This window comes from Rhinopithecus bieti, unplaced genomic scaffold (assembly GCF_001698545.2).
Source record: "Rhinopithecus bieti isolate Rb0 unplaced genomic scaffold, ASM169854v2 scaffold_77291, whole genome shotgun sequence".
In the NCBI taxonomy this organism is placed as follows: Eukaryota; Metazoa; Chordata; class Mammalia; order Primates; family Cercopithecidae; genus Rhinopithecus; species Rhinopithecus bieti.
In genome coordinates this window covers 717,822-737,184 of record NW_016829743.1, presented here as the reverse complement: position 1 = coordinate 737,184, position 19,363 = coordinate 717,822, and the positions used below count along the sequence as shown (strand labels likewise).

At 49.5% G+C, this 19,363-nt stretch overlaps 2 protein-coding genes across 3 annotated transcripts in view; both read left to right on the top strand.

Annotated features, from left to right (window-relative positions):
- Positions 1-4,442, top strand: part of ATP1A4 (ATPase Na+/K+ transporting subunit alpha 4) — a 34,954-nt gene extending 30,512 nt beyond the window's left edge. The window contains exons 21-22 of one of the 2 annotated variants that reach the window (XM_017864856.1): positions 3,741-3,832; positions 4,136-4,442. In XM_017864856.1, the coding sequence (XP_017720345.1) occupies positions 3,741-3,832; positions 4,136-4,164 (121 nt within the window). In that variant the 3' untranslated portion in view covers positions 4,165-4,442. Of the gene's footprint in view, positions 1-559; positions 896-3,740; positions 3,833-4,135 lie in introns of those variants that run through there. The other variant, XM_017864855.1, reaches the window with a different exon arrangement.
- A 3,218-nt stretch (positions 4,443-7,660) lies between these two features.
- CASQ1 (calsequestrin 1) lies at positions 7,661-18,597 on the top strand. Its single transcript, XM_017864857.1, has 11 exons — positions 7,661-8,496; positions 10,298-10,382; positions 11,222-11,322; positions 12,099-12,210; positions 12,585-12,658; positions 13,015-13,145; positions 14,621-14,666; positions 15,423-15,477; positions 15,650-15,750; positions 16,550-16,624; positions 17,944-18,597. The coding sequence occupies exons 1-11, from the start codon at positions 8,218-8,220 to the stop codon at positions 18,082-18,084; spliced, it is 1,200 nt and encodes a 399-aa protein (XP_017720346.1). The 5' UTR covers positions 7,661-8,217; the 3' UTR covers positions 18,085-18,597.
- The last annotated feature ends 766 nt before the right edge of the window (positions 18,598-19,363 follow it).

The window sequence follows — 19,363 nt, the reverse complement described above, 5'->3', positions numbered from 1 at the left end:
ATTAACATTAGTATATGCTTGATGTGGAAAATTTATATTTAAAATGTACAGAGAAAAAAGCAAATGTTCCATTCCACTCCCATCCCCATTACCCAACCCAACTTGCATAGGTAGCCTCAATTAAAGATGTAGTATGTATTCTTCCAACACATTTTTTTTTTTTTTTGAGACAGAGTTTTGCTCTTATTGCCCAGGCTAGAGTGAAATGGCACATTCTCGGTTCACTGCAACCTCCACCTCCCTGGTTCAAGTGATTCTCCTGCCTCAGCCTCCTGAGTAGCTGGGATTACAGGCACCCACCACCATGCCCAGCTAATTTTTTGTATTTTTAGTAGAGACGGGGTTTCACCATGTTGGCCAGGCCGGTCTCGAACTCCCAGCCTCAGGTGATCCACCCGCCTCTGCCTCCCAAAGTGCTGGGATTACAGGCATGAGCCACCACACCTGTCCTTCTTCCAACACATTTCTGTGTATGTCCGTACTCTGCTCACCTTTCCATCCCTTGTAGTGTTTTACACGATGCTTTATACAATGTAGGCACTCAATTAATGTTTAATAGGAGACGTTGGCACTGGCCTCAGACACTGACAATCCCAGGTGGAAGTCTCAACTCTACTATGTATTATTCTGTGACCTTGGACAAGTATGGAACCACTCTGAGCCTCAGCTACACCTGCAAAGTCTCAATAATATACTCCAGGGATGGACCTTGCAGAGTGTTGTGAGATTTACACGTAGAAATGGGCACAAAGCACCAAGCATGCTTGGGTCATGGTGGACGCCTTGTTACTAGTAGCTTTATTCTTGTTGCTATTAATGCCATTATAGACATAATAACAAATGCAGTTGAGTATTATCTGTGCTTTCAAATACTCTGTGTACACCTTAACCATAAAACTTAGCACCTAATATTGCGATTCTGTATTCTGTGTGTGTGTGTTCACCCTCTTTTCTCTGATTCCCCTGAGTTCGAGAGCTACACGAGACCAACATGTTGTCATTTTTATTTCCCCAATACCTAACACAGACACACAGTATATAAAACAATTGTTTGTTGAATGAAGGGGTGGGGTGGCTATTTGTGTAGAAATATTTATATTTGTGTGCCTGTGGAATGAGCCATGGCCCAGGCCTGTACTGTCCAATACGGTATATCCATATACGACTACTGTGCTTTCGATATATGAGACTAGTGAGACTGGGGAAGTAAATTTGTAATTTTATTCAATTTTAATTAAAGTCAAAAACTAAAGCAATGTGAAATATTTTTCTATATTACAACTTCATTATTTTGGTTGGACCATATTCCCCTTCAACTGTTGAAATTTTATATCTGAGTTCAGACATTCTGTCAGTGAAAAATATTCACTGAATTTCCAAGACTTAGGATGAGAAGAAGAATGTAAAGTATCTTATTGATAATGCCTTTTTTTTTTTTTAAATTCCTTTTTTTTTTTTTTTTTTTTTTTTGAGATGGAGTCTTACTCAGTTGCCCAGGCTGGAGTGCAGTAGCACAATCTCAGCTCACTGCAACCTCCACTTCCCTGGTTCAGGCAATTCTCCTGCCTCAGCCTCCTGAGTAGCTGGGATTACAGGCACGCATCACCACGCCCAGCTAATTTTTGTGTTTTTAGTTTAATCATGTTGGTCAGGCTGGTCTTAAACTCCTGACCTCATGATCCACCCACCTTGGCCTCCCAAAGTGCTGGGATTACAGGCATGAGCCACCGCACCCGACCTTGATAATGCTAATATTGAGGCGGGGGTGTAGTGGCTCCAATCCCAGCACTTTGGGAGGCCAAGGTGGGGGTGATCGCTTAAGGCCAGGAGTTCAAGACCAGACTGTACACAAAGTGAGACATTGTCTCAACAAAAAAATTTAAGACTTAGCCAGGTGCAGCAGTGCACACCGACGGTCCCAGTTACTCAGGAGGCTGAGGCAGTAAGATGGCTTGAGCCCAGGAGTTCCAGCCTGCAGCGAGTTATGATTGTGCCACTGCACTCCAGCCTGGAGGACACAGCAAGTCCCTGTCTCTATAAAACACATTAAATGTAATTAAAATAAATAATGTTTATATTGATTACATATTTAAATGATAATGTTTTTGATATATTGGGTTAAATAAAAATATTATTAAAATTAATTTCATCTGTTTCATTTTACTTATGTTAATGTGGCTACTAGAAAATATTAAATTTTACATGTGGCTCACATTATATTTCTATTGGACAGTGCTGGTCTAGGCCATTTCTTCTGTCATCCAAGGGAACAACTGCTGTCCTGATTCAGCCCCTCCCCAGAATCCATCTTCCTGGTCTATTTATAAAAAGAGGTTGAGGAAGAAAACAATGTCCCCATCTTTGTAATACAGAAGCATCAGTATACTCGCTGACAAAGTATCCCCACACTAGATGTCGCAGATAGACCCCTCCTGCTCAGACAACCTCCCCTTTGTGGGCACAAGCCCTAGAGTATGCAGAGAGCACACGGGTCTCCCTCAGTGGCTCCACAAATGTTGGCAGAGAATCTTGTGAACATTGCATGTATCTCTAATATGACATTTATCATATTATATTATCATTGGCCTTTTTTTTTTTTTTCCGAGGAAGTCGGTCTCGCTCTGTCGCCCAGGCTGGAGCACCGTGGTGCGATCTCCGCTCACTGCAACCTCCACTTCCCAAGTTCAAGCAATTCTCCTGCCTCCTGAGTAGCTGGGATTACAGGCACATGCCACCACACCCAGCTAATTTTTGTATTTTTAGTAGAGACGGGGTCTCATCATATTGGTCAGGATGGTCTCAAACTCCTGACCTCATGATCCGCCTGCCTCGGCCTCCCAAAGTGCTGGGACTACAAGTGTGAGCCATCACGCCCGGCTATCACTGGCTCTTTATATTTCTGTCTCATGCCTCTCTTCTCCACTCCCAATCGCTAATCCCACAGGCTTTGACCTCCTCAAAGGTAGGTCTCAGGCCGGGCACGATGGTTCATGCCTATAATCCTAGCACTTTGGGAGGCTGAGGAGGGCGGATTGCCTGAGTTCAAAAGTTCAAGACCAGCCTGGGCAATGTGGCGAAAATACAAAAAATGTAGTCTCTACTAAAAATACAAAAAATTGTCCAGGCACGGTGGCTCACACCTATAATCCTAGCACTTGGGAGGCCGAAGCAGGCGGATCACAAGGTCAGGAGTTCGAGACCATCTTGATCAACACAGTAAAACCCCATCTCTACTAAAAATACAAAAGTTAGCTGGGAGTGGTGGTGCATGCCTGTGGTCCCAGCTACTCGGGAGGCTGAGGCAGGAGAATCGCTTGAATCTGGGAGGTGGAGTTTGCAGTAAGCTGAGATCACGCCACTGCACTCCACCCTCAGTGACAGAGTGAGACTGTCTCAAAAAAAAAAAAATGCAAAAAATTAGCTGGGAGTGGCGGTGCGCACCTGTAATCTCAGCTACTCAGGAGGCCGAGGCATGAGAATCACTCAAATCAGGGAGGCAGAGGTTGCCTCACTAGCCGAGGTTGCTCCACTGTACTCTGGCCTGGGCAACAGAACGAGACTCTGTCTCAAAATAAAAGGAAGGATCAACCAGATTTTACTCAACTGCACTGTCCCCAGCACAGTCCCAGGCACACAGTAGACACAAGCAATGAAACATGCAATTCCTGTGCATTACTCTCTGCACCTGTCCTCTAGCATCTGTCTCTCCTGCCATGCTGATTGGCTCTTGCTCTCTACAGGATAACCTGGTGGCTCTGTGCCATTCCCTACAGTATTCTCATCTTCATCTATGATGAAATCAGAAAACTCCTCATCCGTCAGCACCCGGGTGGTGAGGCTCCCCTGGGCGCCGCTCTGACTGAGTGGTCACCAGCCCCATGACTAGCTCCGCCATCCCACCTAGTCCCTCCAGACCCACCACTGACTTTCTCCCCTCCTCGCTGCCAGCCTTGACTGCGCCTGGAACTCAGACCTCTCCACCCCTTGGCTGCACCCCCCTGCTCCATCTGACCCTCAGTGCCCTGTGTTCCAGACCTCCCACCTCCAACCTTGTCCCTGCTTTCCCTTCTGCCTGTCTCCCCTGGATGCCTCTCCTCCCTTCTTCCAGTTCACACTGGCCTCTTCTCTTCCACAGGCTGGGTGGAGAGGGAGACGTACTACTAAACTCAGCAGAGGAAGAGCTTCCTGTGACACAGGGGTGTCGTGAGAGCTGGGGTGGGGCCAGAGATTATAAGTTTGACACAACATTTGAGACACTAGGATGAATTATCTTGGATGAGAAAGATGGGAAATCCTGGGCTGGCTTGAGGGCATCACAGGCAGAGCATGAGGTGGGCTGAAGGGAAGCCCAGCCTGCATCTAGCTGGAGCCCTGCAGGGAGGGGCATGGTCCTGCTGAATCCCGTAGCCAGTCTAGACAGTAAATGTCCGGAAAAGCCCTCACCAGCTGGATGTGTCAAATCTGATACTAGGGGAGTGGGGATTACTGTGAAGCTCCCTCCACAGGTCTTCATGATGACCAGGCTGGGGAAGTGTTTTAAGGACCAGAGTCAAGGCTGGGATAGGATCAGTATCAAGCATCCTTGCCCTTTAAAGTCACTCTCCGAGCCACTGGACAGCAAGGACAGGGCAAATGGTTGCCTCAAAACTCCAGCTGAGATCAGAGAAATGGAAGGTCGGGGAGAGAGGAGCAGCTGAGCCACACATAGGAGAGGGTCCACAGCATCCACACGGGGTGGGTGGGGTGGACTCATCCGACCACACCTTGCAGTTTGTGAGACCAGCTTGCAGACCACAGTGCTGTGGTGCTAGAAGAGATCAGACTGCATCAGTGAAAAGCCTGAAGTCGGGAGAGGTTAAATGACTTGGGAACGGTCATGTGCTGAGTGGTGTCCCTCATCTGAGAAAGGGACAGGTAGGAGGGACAGACTCCAGGCATACTGGTGGTCCCTGCCCTCTGTCATCAGGACTCCTCAACCCCATTCTGACCCTCAGCCTGTTTTCTCTGGTGTAACCTTGAGATAGAGGCTATAACAAGACTTTCTGAGTCCCTGTGGCCTTTACCATAGGTAAAGCAGCCACCCGCGCTCTGCATGGGGTGATGGGTTTTCCCAAGAGCCTGGCCTCTGTGCCTGGGCCCAGGTGCCTTCTCAGATGAGTGAAAAGTCATGGGGGGCCTTTCTCTCCTGCCCCCCTTCATCTCAGCATTTCTTCCTTCCCCTTCACCCGCTCATTCACTTTTGCTCTGTGAGCCCCTCCACCGTGCCATGCGGGTCGGTTCATTCTCAGGCCTCTTTCAGAGTAGACCATTGGCTGTGCCCAAATGTATACAGGGTGGAAGAGAAATGCTAAAGAAAGCCAGGGGAAAGTCATCAGTTATTATCCAAAACAAAACACATGTACTAGGAGTCAGCATACTACGCCTAACACTGGGACGAGGGCTTTATATACACCATCAAGTAAGTCACATAAATATTTCCCTACCACCCACTCCACATTATCCAAGAAGAAACCAAGGTCTGTCAGTTTTCAGAACGTGTGCTCTTAATCACTTTCAGACTAGTCTTTCAGTGAGGGCTGGGTCAAAAATACACAAAAACAAAACAAAGCAAACAAAATAACAACAACAAAAAAAATAGGCTAGTGATGGGGAAGGACCCGGGGTGGGTCTGGAGGATGAGAGGCGATGGGCTAGCAAGGAGAAGGCCACCATGAGTATTGCCTGCCATTTTCCCTACATCAGGCCCCTCCTCAGAGGTCTCTCTCCCTCTTCTCCCTCTTCCAACACAAGGTCTCCTAGGGACAATGCTATATCAGCCTGGGGTCCTTCCCCAGTTGCTGACATGGCTGAACCAGACCCTGGAAGATCAATGGGCCAGGGTATATGTGAGTGAGGTGGGAAGCGGGAGCACAGAGGGGCCAGCTCCTCAGGTTTCAGAAGCAGGAGCTTCAGGTGTCTGGTGGGTTAAAAATACAGAGGCCCCTACTCACGGTCATTTGATACCAGTGGTTGAGGCTTCTCAAGTCCAAGGGCCTGAAGGGAAGGAGACTGAGTAGAAAGTAGAGAGAGTGAAGTATCAAGAGGGAAAGCAGCGGGGACGGGCACTGGAAAGGGGAAGGGTGGGACTGGAGCCAGAGAGGGCAACGAGAGGGAATGGGATGGATGGCAATGTCCGGTAGCTATAGGAAAGGACCAGGAGATGGAGCAGACTCGCCATCAGAGTCCCATCTCACACTCTTGGGGGTACAAAAGGTCAGATTCAAGATGGAACAAGTTTTATGTTCCAGCATCTCTCTCCCAGTGTCTCCCTCCTCCCCTGGAATGCAGAAGTGAGAAATCGGGGCTGGACATCACCTAGGTCATCTGCTTCTGGCCAGGCCTCCCCATCTCACCTGGCTGTCTTCCTCTGGCCATGGTGCTTTCCCACATTAGTCACTCTTCAGGGAGACCAGGAGATGGGCTTCTGAGGTCTCTTCAGCTCCAACGTGCTGTGCTTAGGCTAGCTCCGACCTCTCCTACTACAGTGACAGCTGTCCCTCTTGGCCTCACTCCTGCCATGCTTTTGAGATTTTCTGTGGCCTTCTTGTTTAGCTGTGTAAGGTCCACTGCGCAGACATGTGGAAAAGTTATTCTGCTAACATAATTACATGCCCCTCCCTGGATGCAAAAACAAAAACAAAAAAACAGCACTCTCTCTCTAGAATCAGAGATACCTCAGGGTGCGGTGGCAGCATGTGACTTTGATCTGACCATCTATGGTCTCCCTCATGCCTCAGTTTACCTGTGCATAGTAAGAACCCTGGAGGGCCATGAAGAGGATCCTTCCTTCCTACGTATCCAGAGTTAAACTCACTACTCTGTCCTCACCCCCAAGCTGGATCCAGAAGTTTAAGCCCCTACCTGCCCAACTCTGCTTCGGATCTCGGGTGCACAGAATTAATCATCAGTCTTGGTTCAGGGCACAGGGTTCACCTCTTCATGCTTATCTAATGTTAATTTTTTTTGCCCTAGTGTCAGTAACTGATCCTCTTTGTCTCGTCAAAGACGTGGGAATAAATAGTAGCTATTCACTCTCCTTGGAAGCAGGCAGCCTGGGAAAACCTCCCTTCCCACTGTGCCCCAGAAAACTGAGTCCCATAGGATCAGGGTAAGGAGTGCACACACAGGTGGCAACCAAATGACAGTCCCCTTCTCACTGTGGGCTGTATGGGCAGAGAAACCCCAAACCCACATCTCTACAGGACAGGATCCGAGTCAGTCCTGTCCTTCCCTGCATTCCCAAGTTAGGAGTGCTGAGTGAAGCAAAGGAAACTGGCTGGAGCTGAGCCAGGTCGCCAGTCTTGGACGCGGTTCCATCTTTTATTCAGAGAATGACCTCATCCTTGGTCCTGATTCTTTAAAAGAAAGTGGAGGGGGGTCTCTTTCCTGCAGCCTGGCTTGCACTTTCATTGCCCCACTCTCCTGCATAGGATCAAAGAATCAGAATCAGACTTCACCTACAGAAGATTCCCAGGCTTGAGGACATACAGCCAACACCACATGTGCCCCCTTTTACCCTATATTATCAGTTTAGCCTCTGACCCCGTTAGCTCCTCCTCTCCACTGCATTTAACTTCTAATTACCCTTGCCCTACCCTCGGCACTCCCTAATTACCCTTATTCCTCCCCTCCCCCAGCCCCAGCTTCATTTACCTCCGACTCATCTGGTCTTATTTTTAGCTCCGGCATCTCTCCTTTTCCTTTCTTAATATGGCGATGAGGTCTTAGGCCAGCATGGGGACCAGGGCTGAGGTGCCCTGGACACCAGAGGAGGGGGAGGGAAGGAGCCCCTGGGAGCCTGGGGTAGAAGTGTAGGAGGTGGGAGGATTTCGGCCCACATGGAGCTGTCCTGGCCTCAGAAGGTTATCCGTCTCTCCTGCCAACCATGGAGACATATTTAGACAGGACCAGGTGGGGACTGAGGGGTGCCAATTTAAGGGGGCAGCTCCGGTTCCCTCCCCGCCCCCTGTTCCTATTCCTTCTCCTGACCCTTTTTCCCTTGGCTCTGTCGGCAGTTTCTCCAGGACTCAGCAGTGTCCTCTGTCCACTGCTCTGGGCCATTCCCCAATCCCCCCTCCCACTTGAGCCCCTAACTCAGAATCTGGGACCCAGGGGCCCCTCCCTACCCCAGCTAACCTCTTCTGGACCAGGAGAGCCAACCCAGATCCCACTGCCTCCATGAGTGCTACAGGCAGGATGGGGCCCAGAGCTGCGCCGGGCCTGCGGCTGGCACTGCTGCTGCTGCTGGTGCTAGGAACACCCAAGTCAGGGGTACAGGGGGAGGAAGGGCTGGACTTCCCTGAGTACGATGGTGTGGACCGTGTGATCAATGTCAATGCAAAGAACTACAAGAATGTGTTCAAGAAGTATGAGGTGCTGGCACTCCTCTACCATGAACCTCCCGAGGATGACAAGGCCTCACAAAGACAATTTGAGATGGAGGAGCTGATCCTGGAGGTGAGTTGGGGGCACTGCAGGCCTGCAAAGCATGCCTGACCCCTCTCTGAAATCCCCTATCCTACATCCCAGCTCTTTGAGGATGGGATCTGGGGGTGAGGGGCAGTATGGTAGGACCCTTGTCTTAACCAACAGGACGCAAGTGGCATGTGGCTTTAGTCAAATGAGAAGCAGAGTCTCAGGAACCCCAAAGTACTATCATCGTTAGGTAATTCTTTAGTGGGGGTGCTGCAGGAAGAACTCCCCTCCCTGCTGTAGGAGGCTGGTAGTATTTGACTTAGGTTTCGCTAGGACAGTGCGGGGGAGAAAAGGGAGGTACTTGGAGGGCCAGGGGAGAACAGCAGTGTATATTGCACTCCCCTACCCAACCCATCCACTTAGCCAGAACACATCTCTCCATATACTTCAGGGGCTGCACCCCAAAGAAATCCAAATTGAGTGTAAATGTAAATGTTATGATACTTGCATGCCATGTTTAAATATCTTCTAGAGATCATGCCTCCCACTGGACTCACAGTCCCCTCTCTCTTCCTTCCCCCTCCCTAATTTCCCATTTGTCTCCATTGGATGAGCCGGACGCCTTCACTGGAAAATTTCTTTTGGTTGCGGGAGGTGTCAGAATGCCTTCCCCAATCTTCTCTTTGTGGGAAGAGCCTTCTCACCTCCAAAATGACTTCAGGCCCAAAGGAGAAAGGAGTTACCATAAGAAAAGAAAATAAAAAACCTATATTTGGGAATAACGGGGCTATGTGGTCGTACACACCCCTTTAGGAGCTGGGATGTGTGAGTTTTCTTGTCCAAGCTCCTGTGGCCCCTTCTCTGGCTTGGCATGCAGATAGGACTCAGCTTGTCCAGAGCTTGGAGCATTTCAGGGTGAGACACCAGAACCACAGGCTCTCATTTTGTACACCCCTGCTGGGTGCTAGAACCTGCCACCTGATTAATGAGCTGAGTATTTTTATCCTGACTGCTCAGTATCCCTGGCCATCCACCTGCCAACCGCCTCCCTTCCCCGCCCCTCTGAGAATCACAGTGCCTGAGTCTGTGCTGAGTGGGGGTAGAGCTGCAAGCTGTGCCCACAACAGAGAGAATCAGGGTTGAACTCTAAGCTGGAAGACTTACGGCGGCAGGGACCTCCAGGAGCGACTGTCCACAGCCTAAGGACAGGCTGAAGTAGAGTGTGGAAGGGGAAAGTTGGGCCCTGATGGGGAGAACTGTCCAGTTGTTGTCAGTCTCTCTCCCTCTGGGGGGGTGACAAATGGTGACCTCTTCTCTCAGCTCTCTGGCCTTCCCCACTCCTCAGCAACATGACCAGACCCACCACTACCCTCCCACCCTCCAAAATTCTTCCCATTGGGAGTCACTCTGAAGAATCTCAGGGACTTCCAAGATCAACCCCACACTGAGCTTGGCCCTTGACCAGGTACAGGGACCTCCAGGTGTGACTTGACCAAGATGGAATGCAGGGCTCAACCCTGAAGGAGGGAAGGGGCCCTCAGTCACTCTGAAGCCAGACTTTTCAGCACCTCTCAGGCACTAGGAAGTATTGAGTGCAGTGTCTTCAAGTCCAACATAATAAGCACATTGCAAATGAGCAATCAATATTCATGAACTAAGTTGAGCCAAAAACAGAACTGTGTGACTGTAGGGAATCTGGGAGATATTCTGGATCTCAGCAAAGGGTCAAGGTCAACTCTTATATCTCCTGCACCTCTACTGACCCAACTTGAAAGCATGAGAGGGAGAATAGGGTATAATAAAAATTCTAGGGGCTAATTTTCATCATAATCCTTCCCTCCAGTTAGCAGCCCAAGTCCTAGAAGACAAGGGTGTTGGCTTCGGGCTGGTAGACTCTGAGAAGGATGCGGCTGTGGCCAAGAAACTGGGTAAGAGAGGGCAGGGGAGGGGAGGGGAAGGTGGCATTGAGACCAAGGGAGGCTTAAGGCGGAGGACCTGTCAGACAGACCTTGGGATCTGAGGGGCTTGGAAATCTCTCAGATTTATATCTATTCTGAAAGAAGGGGTGAGAAAATATGAGCTTGGGAGGGTTATGGCTGGGAGACTCTGGCTCTCTATTCCTTATCAAGTTCCATGCTCAAATCCCAGAAGGAGGTGGGGGAGGCCTTCTTTATACTTACCTAAAAAACATGGTAGGTGCTGGAGCGAAGGAATACAGGCTGGGCTGGCCAGACCTCTGCAAACTCCGCTTCCACCCCCTCCCCTACAGAGCCATGGTTGTTACAGCAGCGAGCCACCAGGGGGCAGCACAGGCTTGAGACGGGATTCTGGACATGGATGGGGGAGGGGTGGTTAGTAATAATGAAGTCATCTGGTCAGTAATAGCAATTAAAGAGCTTGACTGGGAACCAGCTACTAGAGTCCTCACAGGGGGTGGCATGAATACTCAACTCCTGGTCGTGGCAGTCAGAGAAGGGAGAAATACTGCTAGAATCTACACCTCTCTCTTGCCTCCCCTCACCCTACCTGATCCCCCAGCTCCTCCCTAGAGAGCCCTGGGGCCAGGCTAGCCCCCTGGGCTAAATCCAGCTGCAGAGACATCAGGCCTGTCCGCCTCCGGGTCAGAGGAGGTGGGTGGGGCAGCGGACCCATGTGGTGGAGCATGTGGGGCCCCGGTGATTATCATATGGGCTGTGGCCCAGGATTTGGACCTTGGTTCTGTGGGAAGCCTGGGATCATGGCTCACTCGCCCTGGCTCACTCCCTAGGCCTAACTGAAGTGGACAGCGTGTATGTATTCAAGGGAGATGAAGTCATTGAGTACGATGGCGAGTTTTCTGCTGACACCATCGTGGAGTTTCTGCTTGATGTAAGGACTCCCCTGGATCTGACGGCTTTGCTTGAAAACTCCACTGCCTGCCCCCTAGTCCCTACCAACCCCAACCTGACACTGCACACACACACCACACGCACACACATACACCACACGCACACACACCACACGCACACACACCACCTGCATACACACCACACACATAGATGCACATGCACACAATAGGCCACACATCACCTACATACCACACACTACACACATGCACCACATGCACACCACACACACTACACACACCACACACACATCATATACATACCACACACCCACCAGATATATCACATGCACACACACCATACACGCGAACACACACCACATGCACACATATACATGCACACCACACATGCACACACACTACACACATGCACACACCACACACATTCACACACATCACACACGTGCCACACATGCACACAGTAGACCACACATCACCTACATAGCACACAGTACGCATATGCACCATATGCACACCACACACATACCATCCACACACATCACACACAGATCATATACATACCACACACCCACCACGCATATATATCACATGCACACACACACACCACACATGCACACCACACACTCTGCACACATTGCACACAATACACACGCACACACAACCCCCTACACACACATACACACACACACAGTCAACATCTAGCCCTCTCCTCCAATTCCCCAGCCTTCTTTTCCCTAGGTCCCTTTCTGGTTCTACTCAAGGATAGAAACCCTCTACCTGCAATGTCCTCCTCTTTCAGGTCCTAGAGGACCCTGTGGAATTGATTGAAGGTGAACGAGAGCTGCAGGCATTTGAGAATATTGAGGATGAGATCAAACTCATTGGCTACTTCAAGAGCAAAGACTCAGAGCGTGGGTAACCCTCAGACTCCACTGTACCCCTCCCTGGATCCCCATCTCACCCATCCTCCCACCTCCCCATGTCACCCAGTGTCTCAGCTTCTACCTCCGCACTTCCCACCTCTTCCTCTGGCTGTGGTCGGCACCATCAACAGCTCTGACCTCCCTGTACTCTGGGGGTTCCCAGACAAGCACCTGAACCCCCTGTACTCTGGGAGTTCCCAGACAAGCACCTCCAGTATCCCACCTTCCCCTCACTCTCAAAGAACTAGAGGGGGTGGGTCTCAAAATGAACCCCGCCTGCAAAGAACTGGGTACGGTAGTGGGGGATGATTCCCTGGCAGACCCTGGTTTCCCCAGAGACCGACTCTGCATTCCCCCCACAGATTACAAAGCCTTCGAGGATGCAGCTGAGGAGTTTCATCCCTACATCCCCTTCTTCGCCACCTTCGACAGCAAGGTTCTCCTCCCCGCAGCTGTATTGGTTCTCCCTCATGTCCCGAAGCTGTCCTCCACCTTCCTCTCCCAGAATCGATGGCTGACCTAGTCCCTTCCTACGCACTGGCACTCCCTACCCCACCCTGGCTCCTTCCACTCCATAGATTTAGAGCTGAAGAAGGGCTTTAGATGATCTAAAACCCGTCTCATGTTAAACCCAACCCCAGAGAAGTTAAGACACTTGTCAAGTGTCACAGTGGCAGTGACAAGGATCCCAGCTTTCTGACTCCCTTCCTAATATTTGTTCCCCCGTAATACTGCTTCTCAACATGACCCTGTGTCTCCTGCTCCACTCCCCTCCTACTCCCTCTCCCAAAGGTGGCAAAGAAGCTGACCCTGAAGTTGAATGAGATTGATTTCTACGAAGCCTTCATGGAAGAGCCTGTGACCATCCCAGACAAACCCAATAGTGAAGAGGAGATTGTCAACTTCGTGGAGGAGCACAGGAGGTGGGGACCAAGAGCAACCCTCTGAGCGGGGTCGGCTCCTCCTTGGGCGAGAACACACGGTGTGAGATGGGCTGGGGAAAGCTTAGCCAACCGGGAAGCCAGTCTTGCCTGGAGATGAATACACTTTGGGCACCAGTGCTCGCTGATACACTGATAATTTTGCACAATATTTTACATCCCAGTACTTAGCCCTGAGCCCTACACAGAGAAGGTCCTTCATACATGTGTATAATTCAGTGTGAGGTTGATTGAGACTTAAATAATTCTGCCAACAAATGAGTGTTGACTGCCTGTGGCCGGCCAGGAACTGCAAGGTGCTTTCCATCTCTATGATTATATTAAGCCCTTTTAACCTCAGTGAAAGGTTCTACAGGTAATAAGTGTCAGAGCTGGGATTTTAACCCTGATGTGTCCCATGTGTTTTTTGTTTTTTGTTTTTTGTTTTTCCAAGACCGAGTCTTACTCTATCCCCTAGGCTGGAGTGCAGTGGCACCATCTTGGCTCGCTGGCAGCCTCTGCCTCTCAGGTTCAAGCGATTCTCCTGCCTCAGCCTCTCAAATAACTGGAATTACAGGCACGTCACCACACCTGGCTAATTTTTGTATTTTTTAGCAGAGATGAGGTTTCACCATGCTGGCCAGGCTGGTCTCAAACTCCTGACCTCAAGTGACCCGCCTGCCTTGGTCTCCCAAAGTGCTGGGATTACAGGCATGAGCCACTGCACCCGGCCCCGTGTTCTTTCTAATACAATATACCCTAAACCAATGGTTCTCTAAAAGGTAGGAAGGAGTGGCAAGGTGGGCATAGGTTTTTGCCCTCCGAAGGATGTTTGGCAATGTCTAGACACATTTTTGGTTGTGCGGAGTGCTACTAGTATTTAGCGGATAGAGGCCAGGGATACTGCTAAACATTCTACAGTGCACAGGACAGCCCCCTACTTCGAATAATGATCTGGCTCCAAATGGCAATAGTGCTGAGGTTGAATAACCCTGCCTGGCACTCACACATAATTCCCTTCCTTCATAGAAGTCCACAGCTGGAAATATCCAATCACCAGTATAAACAGTACTTACTCTCTCCCATACTACTGGCTCCCTTCATCAAGGCAGGAACATGCTTGCCTGGTTCAACTGTACGCAGCACCCAGCACAGTGCTTAGAACATATCGGGCACTCAATCATAGTGACTGAGTGAATGAATGAATACATTAATGAATACACTGATGTCTAGTTCTTGCCTTTCTCCCCAGAGTCTCTCTTCCAGTCCCTTTGCCCACCCTCCCCTCTCCCAACGCTTTAACCGTGCAGTGAGCTGGGCCTGGTGCCCAGAGTTGAGGCCTTGCCAGATGGCTTTGTTCTAGGCTACAAGCTGTCTGTGCCCTGGGCCTGACCTAGAGGCAGCCTCTGCTACGGGACCCTCTGGAGGGGGTGTACTTCTAACCCCCTGAGTAATGACACTCTGTCTGTCTCTTCTAGATCAACCCTGAGGAAACTGAAGCCAGAGAGTATGTATGAGACCTGGGTGAGTGCCCCCGGCCAGGGTCAGGCCCTCAGGGAAGCAGTGCTAGAAGACTCAAGTCCTAGCAAAATCCCACCCTGCTGCTCCTCAGGCCCATTTGTAGAAAAAACATTGCACTAGCAGCAGTTGAAGGATTTCTACGCTGAAGAATGTGTGAGGAAGTGGGAGACAGACATAACTGAAGATGACAAGGGAGGAGCCTCAAGCCTGGGGATAAAGGGATTATCAGAGGAAGTGTGGGGCTTTGGAGCTGAAAGGCGTGTCACTTGGAAAAAGGTCACCATCACAAGAATATATCTGGCCAGGTGCAGTGGCTCACACCTATAATCCCCGCACTTTGGGAGACCGAGGGAGGCGGATCATCTGAGGTCAGGAGTTCGAGACTAGCCTGACCAGCATGGTGAAACTCCGTCTCTACTAAAAATACAAAATTAGCCAGGTGTGGTGGTGCATGCCTGTAATCCCAGCTACTCTGGAGGCTGAGGCAGGAGAATCGCTTGAACCTGGGAGGCAGAGGTGGCAGTGAGCCGAGATCGTGCCATTGCACTCTAGCTTGGTCAACAGAGTGAAACTCCGTCTCAAAAAAACAAAAAACAAAAAACAAAAACCAGAAAACAAAAGAATATATCTGGTCCCGAAGCTGGACTTCCACAAAATTGAGGTTCAATGAACATCTAAGATCTGTTCTGGGCTCCCCAACTTCAGGGAGTATAGTAAGGTCTTCTCCAAAACCCTGTTCTCCTTCTTACCCCCCGACAGGAGGATGATATGGATGGAATCCACATTGTGGCCTTCGCAGAGGAAGCTGATCCTGGTGAGGGAGGAATACTGGGTTGGACACTCGGAGGTTTTCCTGGGAGTTTGCAAACAGCCTAGGGCTAGACATGTGAAGCTCGGGGAGCAGGGAGGTAGCTCTGCACTCCTGTTTCATCTGGGTCCCTTTCCTCTTCATACACCTCACACCTTGCACTTGTGTTCCCTCCAAGATGGTTTCGAGTTCTTAGAGACTCTCAAGGCTGTGGCCCAAGATAACACTGAAAACCCAGATCTTAGCATCATCTGGATTGACCCTGATGACTTCCCCCTGGTAAGAGGCGCAGCTCAGGCACTGCTATCCTAAGGCAGGGACTTGGACTGTGGCATCTTGTTAGTGAGGGCTTTGTTTCAGGGTTCCTATCCCCAACTCCTAGCTGCGGGGCCCTGGGAGGGTATGTGTGTTGCATGCTTAAGGGCACTGTTGGCATGGAGGGCATCCTGAGCAAGGGGAAACAGGACGGGACATCACACACGATTCCCAGAGCAGAAGCTGGACGGGTAGCTCAGGTACTAGGGCTGACTCCTAAAGAAAACCAGTGTTTTGAGGCACAATACCCTTGCATATGGCTATACACACTCCATCATAGAATCATAGCACAGAGATTCCATGTTTCAGGAGATGATTTTGTTCTCAGCTACATTCCTAACACCTAGCACTCATTGTTGAATGAGTAGCTGAAAGAACGAAGAGAAACGTGAGAAGCATTGGCACTTACCAGGTATACTTGCCTTATTTCAGAAATGTAAGATCGGAGGGCCAGAGAGAGGTGACTTGACCTTGAACACAAGGATCTGATCCAGGATCAGAACAGGGTTTCCTATCCAGTTTTCCTCAGAAAAGAGGGGCCAGTGTGCCCGGCTGACCCTCCTGATGCTCTCCCTTTAGGATTTCTCCTTTTTTGCTGTTTAGTTCTACCCATTGCCTTGATGCCCTCACAGCTGGACCTGTCCCCATCCACTGCCAGTTCATGTTGTCCCATCTCCATCCCTGGGCTGACCCTCGCACTTATCCTCCTGGATCCCTGTGCTCCTAGCATCCATTAAGTTGCCATATTTGGATCTCTCTACAGCTGGTCCCATACTGGGAGAAGACGTTTGACATCGACTTGTCAGCCCCACAAATAGGAGTCGTCAATGTTACTGATGTGAGTTTCCTGTCCTCATCCCTGGTGGACCCCCGACTCTACTTCCCAGCATAGCTAGCTCTCCTCCTCTCTGCTAACTAGGAGTTGGGCCCTTCTCACAAGACACAGACATGCCCAGTCTAGTGGCTGGATGGAGGGGGAGACTTAGGATCTGAATGTGGCCCTGTCTCACATGTTGGACTCAGTGGCTCATCCTTCAAGGCCCAGTTCAAATCCTTTCTCCTCTGTGAAGTCTTTCCAGATCTCCCATTTAGAATCATTCCCTCCCTGGCATACCCAGGGCTCATTAGCCATTGAGAACATGACATTTAAATGGCTATTTATGTATTATGTCTGTCTCTTCTGGTAGATTTTTGAGCTTGTTCAGGGCAGAAGTCTTCTCATGCACACACAGTAGGTGCTTCAAAACTGCTAAGTTGAACTGAATGAGCCACAGTCTCTACTTTCATAGAATTCTCAGACTAATTGGAGAGGCAAGTATTCCATTAACTACAAGGCCAGATCTGATAAACTTTAAAATAATGATACAAATACAATAAGACACAGGAGTCACATTGATTTCTGCTTGACAGAATCAGAGAAAAGTTTAAGAAAAAGTGACATTCAAAATGGAGATTATACAGTGTATACGATTTCAACAAGTGATGATTCAGGGAAGTCAGTTCCAAACTGAAGGAAAAGCAAGATCAAAAGTTAAAAACAGGAAAATGAATATCAGGTTCCCGGAAAAGGCAGGTAGATCTTTATTGTTGAGAGTCTAGAGGTCACTGAGAATGGTACTTGAAAAGCAGGTTATGAAAAGCCCTGGGGCTGGGGTGGTGGCTCAGGCCTGTAATCCGAGCATTTTGGGAGGCCAAGGCAGGAGAATCACTTGAGCCCAGGTGTTCAAGGCTGCAGTGAGCCATGACTGCACCTCTGCACTTGAGCCTGGGCAATAGAGTGAGACCCTGTCTCTTTTAGAAAAGAAAGAAAGAAAGAAACGTCCTGAATGCTGAAGAGTTGCTAACTTTATTCTTATAGGCCATGAAGAGCTGCCAGTGGTTTTGCACCAAAGGCATGATAGGGAAGTTCAGTGTGGCAAGAGCATAGAAGACAGATTGAAGAGAGAAGGTCTATTTGCCAATCCAACTTTTCTTCCCACTCTCACCTGTCACTATTCTAACCCACACCTTCACCAGGACAGATTCTCTGGCCACTGGCAGATGAAAGGAAGGGACTGAGGATGTAGCGAAGGATGTACAGAGTACAGTGAGTGGGAGCACAGATCCCAAGACCTGGGTCAGACTTAGCTTCCATCCCCTGCCTGTGCCATCTCCTAGGCGGATAGCGTATGGATGGAAATGGACGATGAGGAGGACCTGCCTTCTGCTGAGGAGCTGGAGGACTGGCTGGAAGATGTGCTGGAGGGCGAGATCAACACAGAGGATGATGATGAAGATGACGACGATGATGATGACTAGTTGCTATGGCAACCATCTTTCAACCCCACTGGTCTTTTCATACTCTCTCCTGCCTTCCCTTGTCCTTCCCTGAGTTCCTCCAGGGAGACTAGGTTATTCTCCGCCATAGAGCTAACTGGAGTCTATACGTTGGGTGCTGAGACCCTGATCCCCCTCATTTGATGAGGAAATGAGCTACTATTCACTAGACACCAGCCCAGTTCTCTCTTATCTGACTTCTGTTTCTTATCCCATAACTTACTTGTATCTATTATGTGTCTCTTCCATCACTGTCCATACTCTTTCTTGTGATTCTCCTCTAGCCATATATATGGGCCCCATCTCTGTTCTGTTCCCTCCATCTATGCACAGCTTTCCCCCACTCTCTCTAATCCTGTATCTTTCTGACTGTCCTGTCTCTGGCCAGAAGGAAGGGAGGATACTGTGTTTGGGACTGTATCTCAGCAATCACTTGTTAATGTATTTGGGTCAAATGAGAGGCCTCAATAAAGACATCTGGGGCAGCATGAACAAGTGTATGTTGGTGAAGTCTCCCCGCTATGGCAGGAGGAGGTGGCCTCTGATAGGGGATTCAGATGTGGGTGCCTTGCTAGGGATGAGCTGGGGGACTCTTATAGTGGGGGCTGCGGTTCCTCCAGGCAGCTTTCCCAGAGAAGCCTGGATTATTTATCTACTTCAAGTCAGCAAGCCTTTTCTGAACACACAGTGTTTGTCCAGGGCCACTGTTAGGCTCTAGGAGAACAGAGAGTGTCAGGCCTGTCCCTGCTCTTGAGCTGATTAGCCTCATCGAGAAGTCAAGACAAGCATACTAAACAATCAAAGAAGAATACAAACCAATATGTAATTAAGTGATTATGTACTGCTCGATAGCACCCTCTCTGCAGCTCTTATTTGAACAGGAAGACAGAGCTCCAATTATACTTCCTTGGTGAAGCCTTTCCAGAGGTGGCCCCTCCAGCAATGACCTCTTCTGAGTTCCTGTTGCACTTCCATTCCAGTACTCAGCACAGTCTATTATTGTTCTTCATTTACATGTCTGTCTTCCCTACTCAACTGTGAGCCCCTTGAAGGCAGGAACCCAAGCTTTTTCTTTGTGTCCACAGGGTCTGACACTCAAAACTTGTCCCTAATAAATGTTTTTTAAAGGAAGAACAAAGGAAAGAACAGAATGGACACAGAAGAGAGATCAGAGTGGGCTTAATGACTTCACAAAGGAAGTAAGCCTTTGCTAGGCCTTACATTGAAGAATGGGATTTGGTTGCAGACAAAGGAGCTGAGG

Coding starts and splice junctions, on each gene's coding strand:
- CASQ1 (XM_017864857.1), top strand. CDS start 8,218: ATGAGTGCTACAGGCAGGATGGGGCCCAGAGCTGCGCCGGGCCTGCGG. Junction 12,659..13,014: donor TCGCCACCTTCGACAGCAAG/GTTCTCCTCCCC, acceptor CCTCTCCCAAAG/GTGGCAAAGAAGCTGACCCT. Junction 15,751..16,549: donor ACCCTGATGACTTCCCCCTG/GTAAGAGGCGCA, acceptor ATCTCTCTACAG/CTGGTCCCATACTGGGAGAA.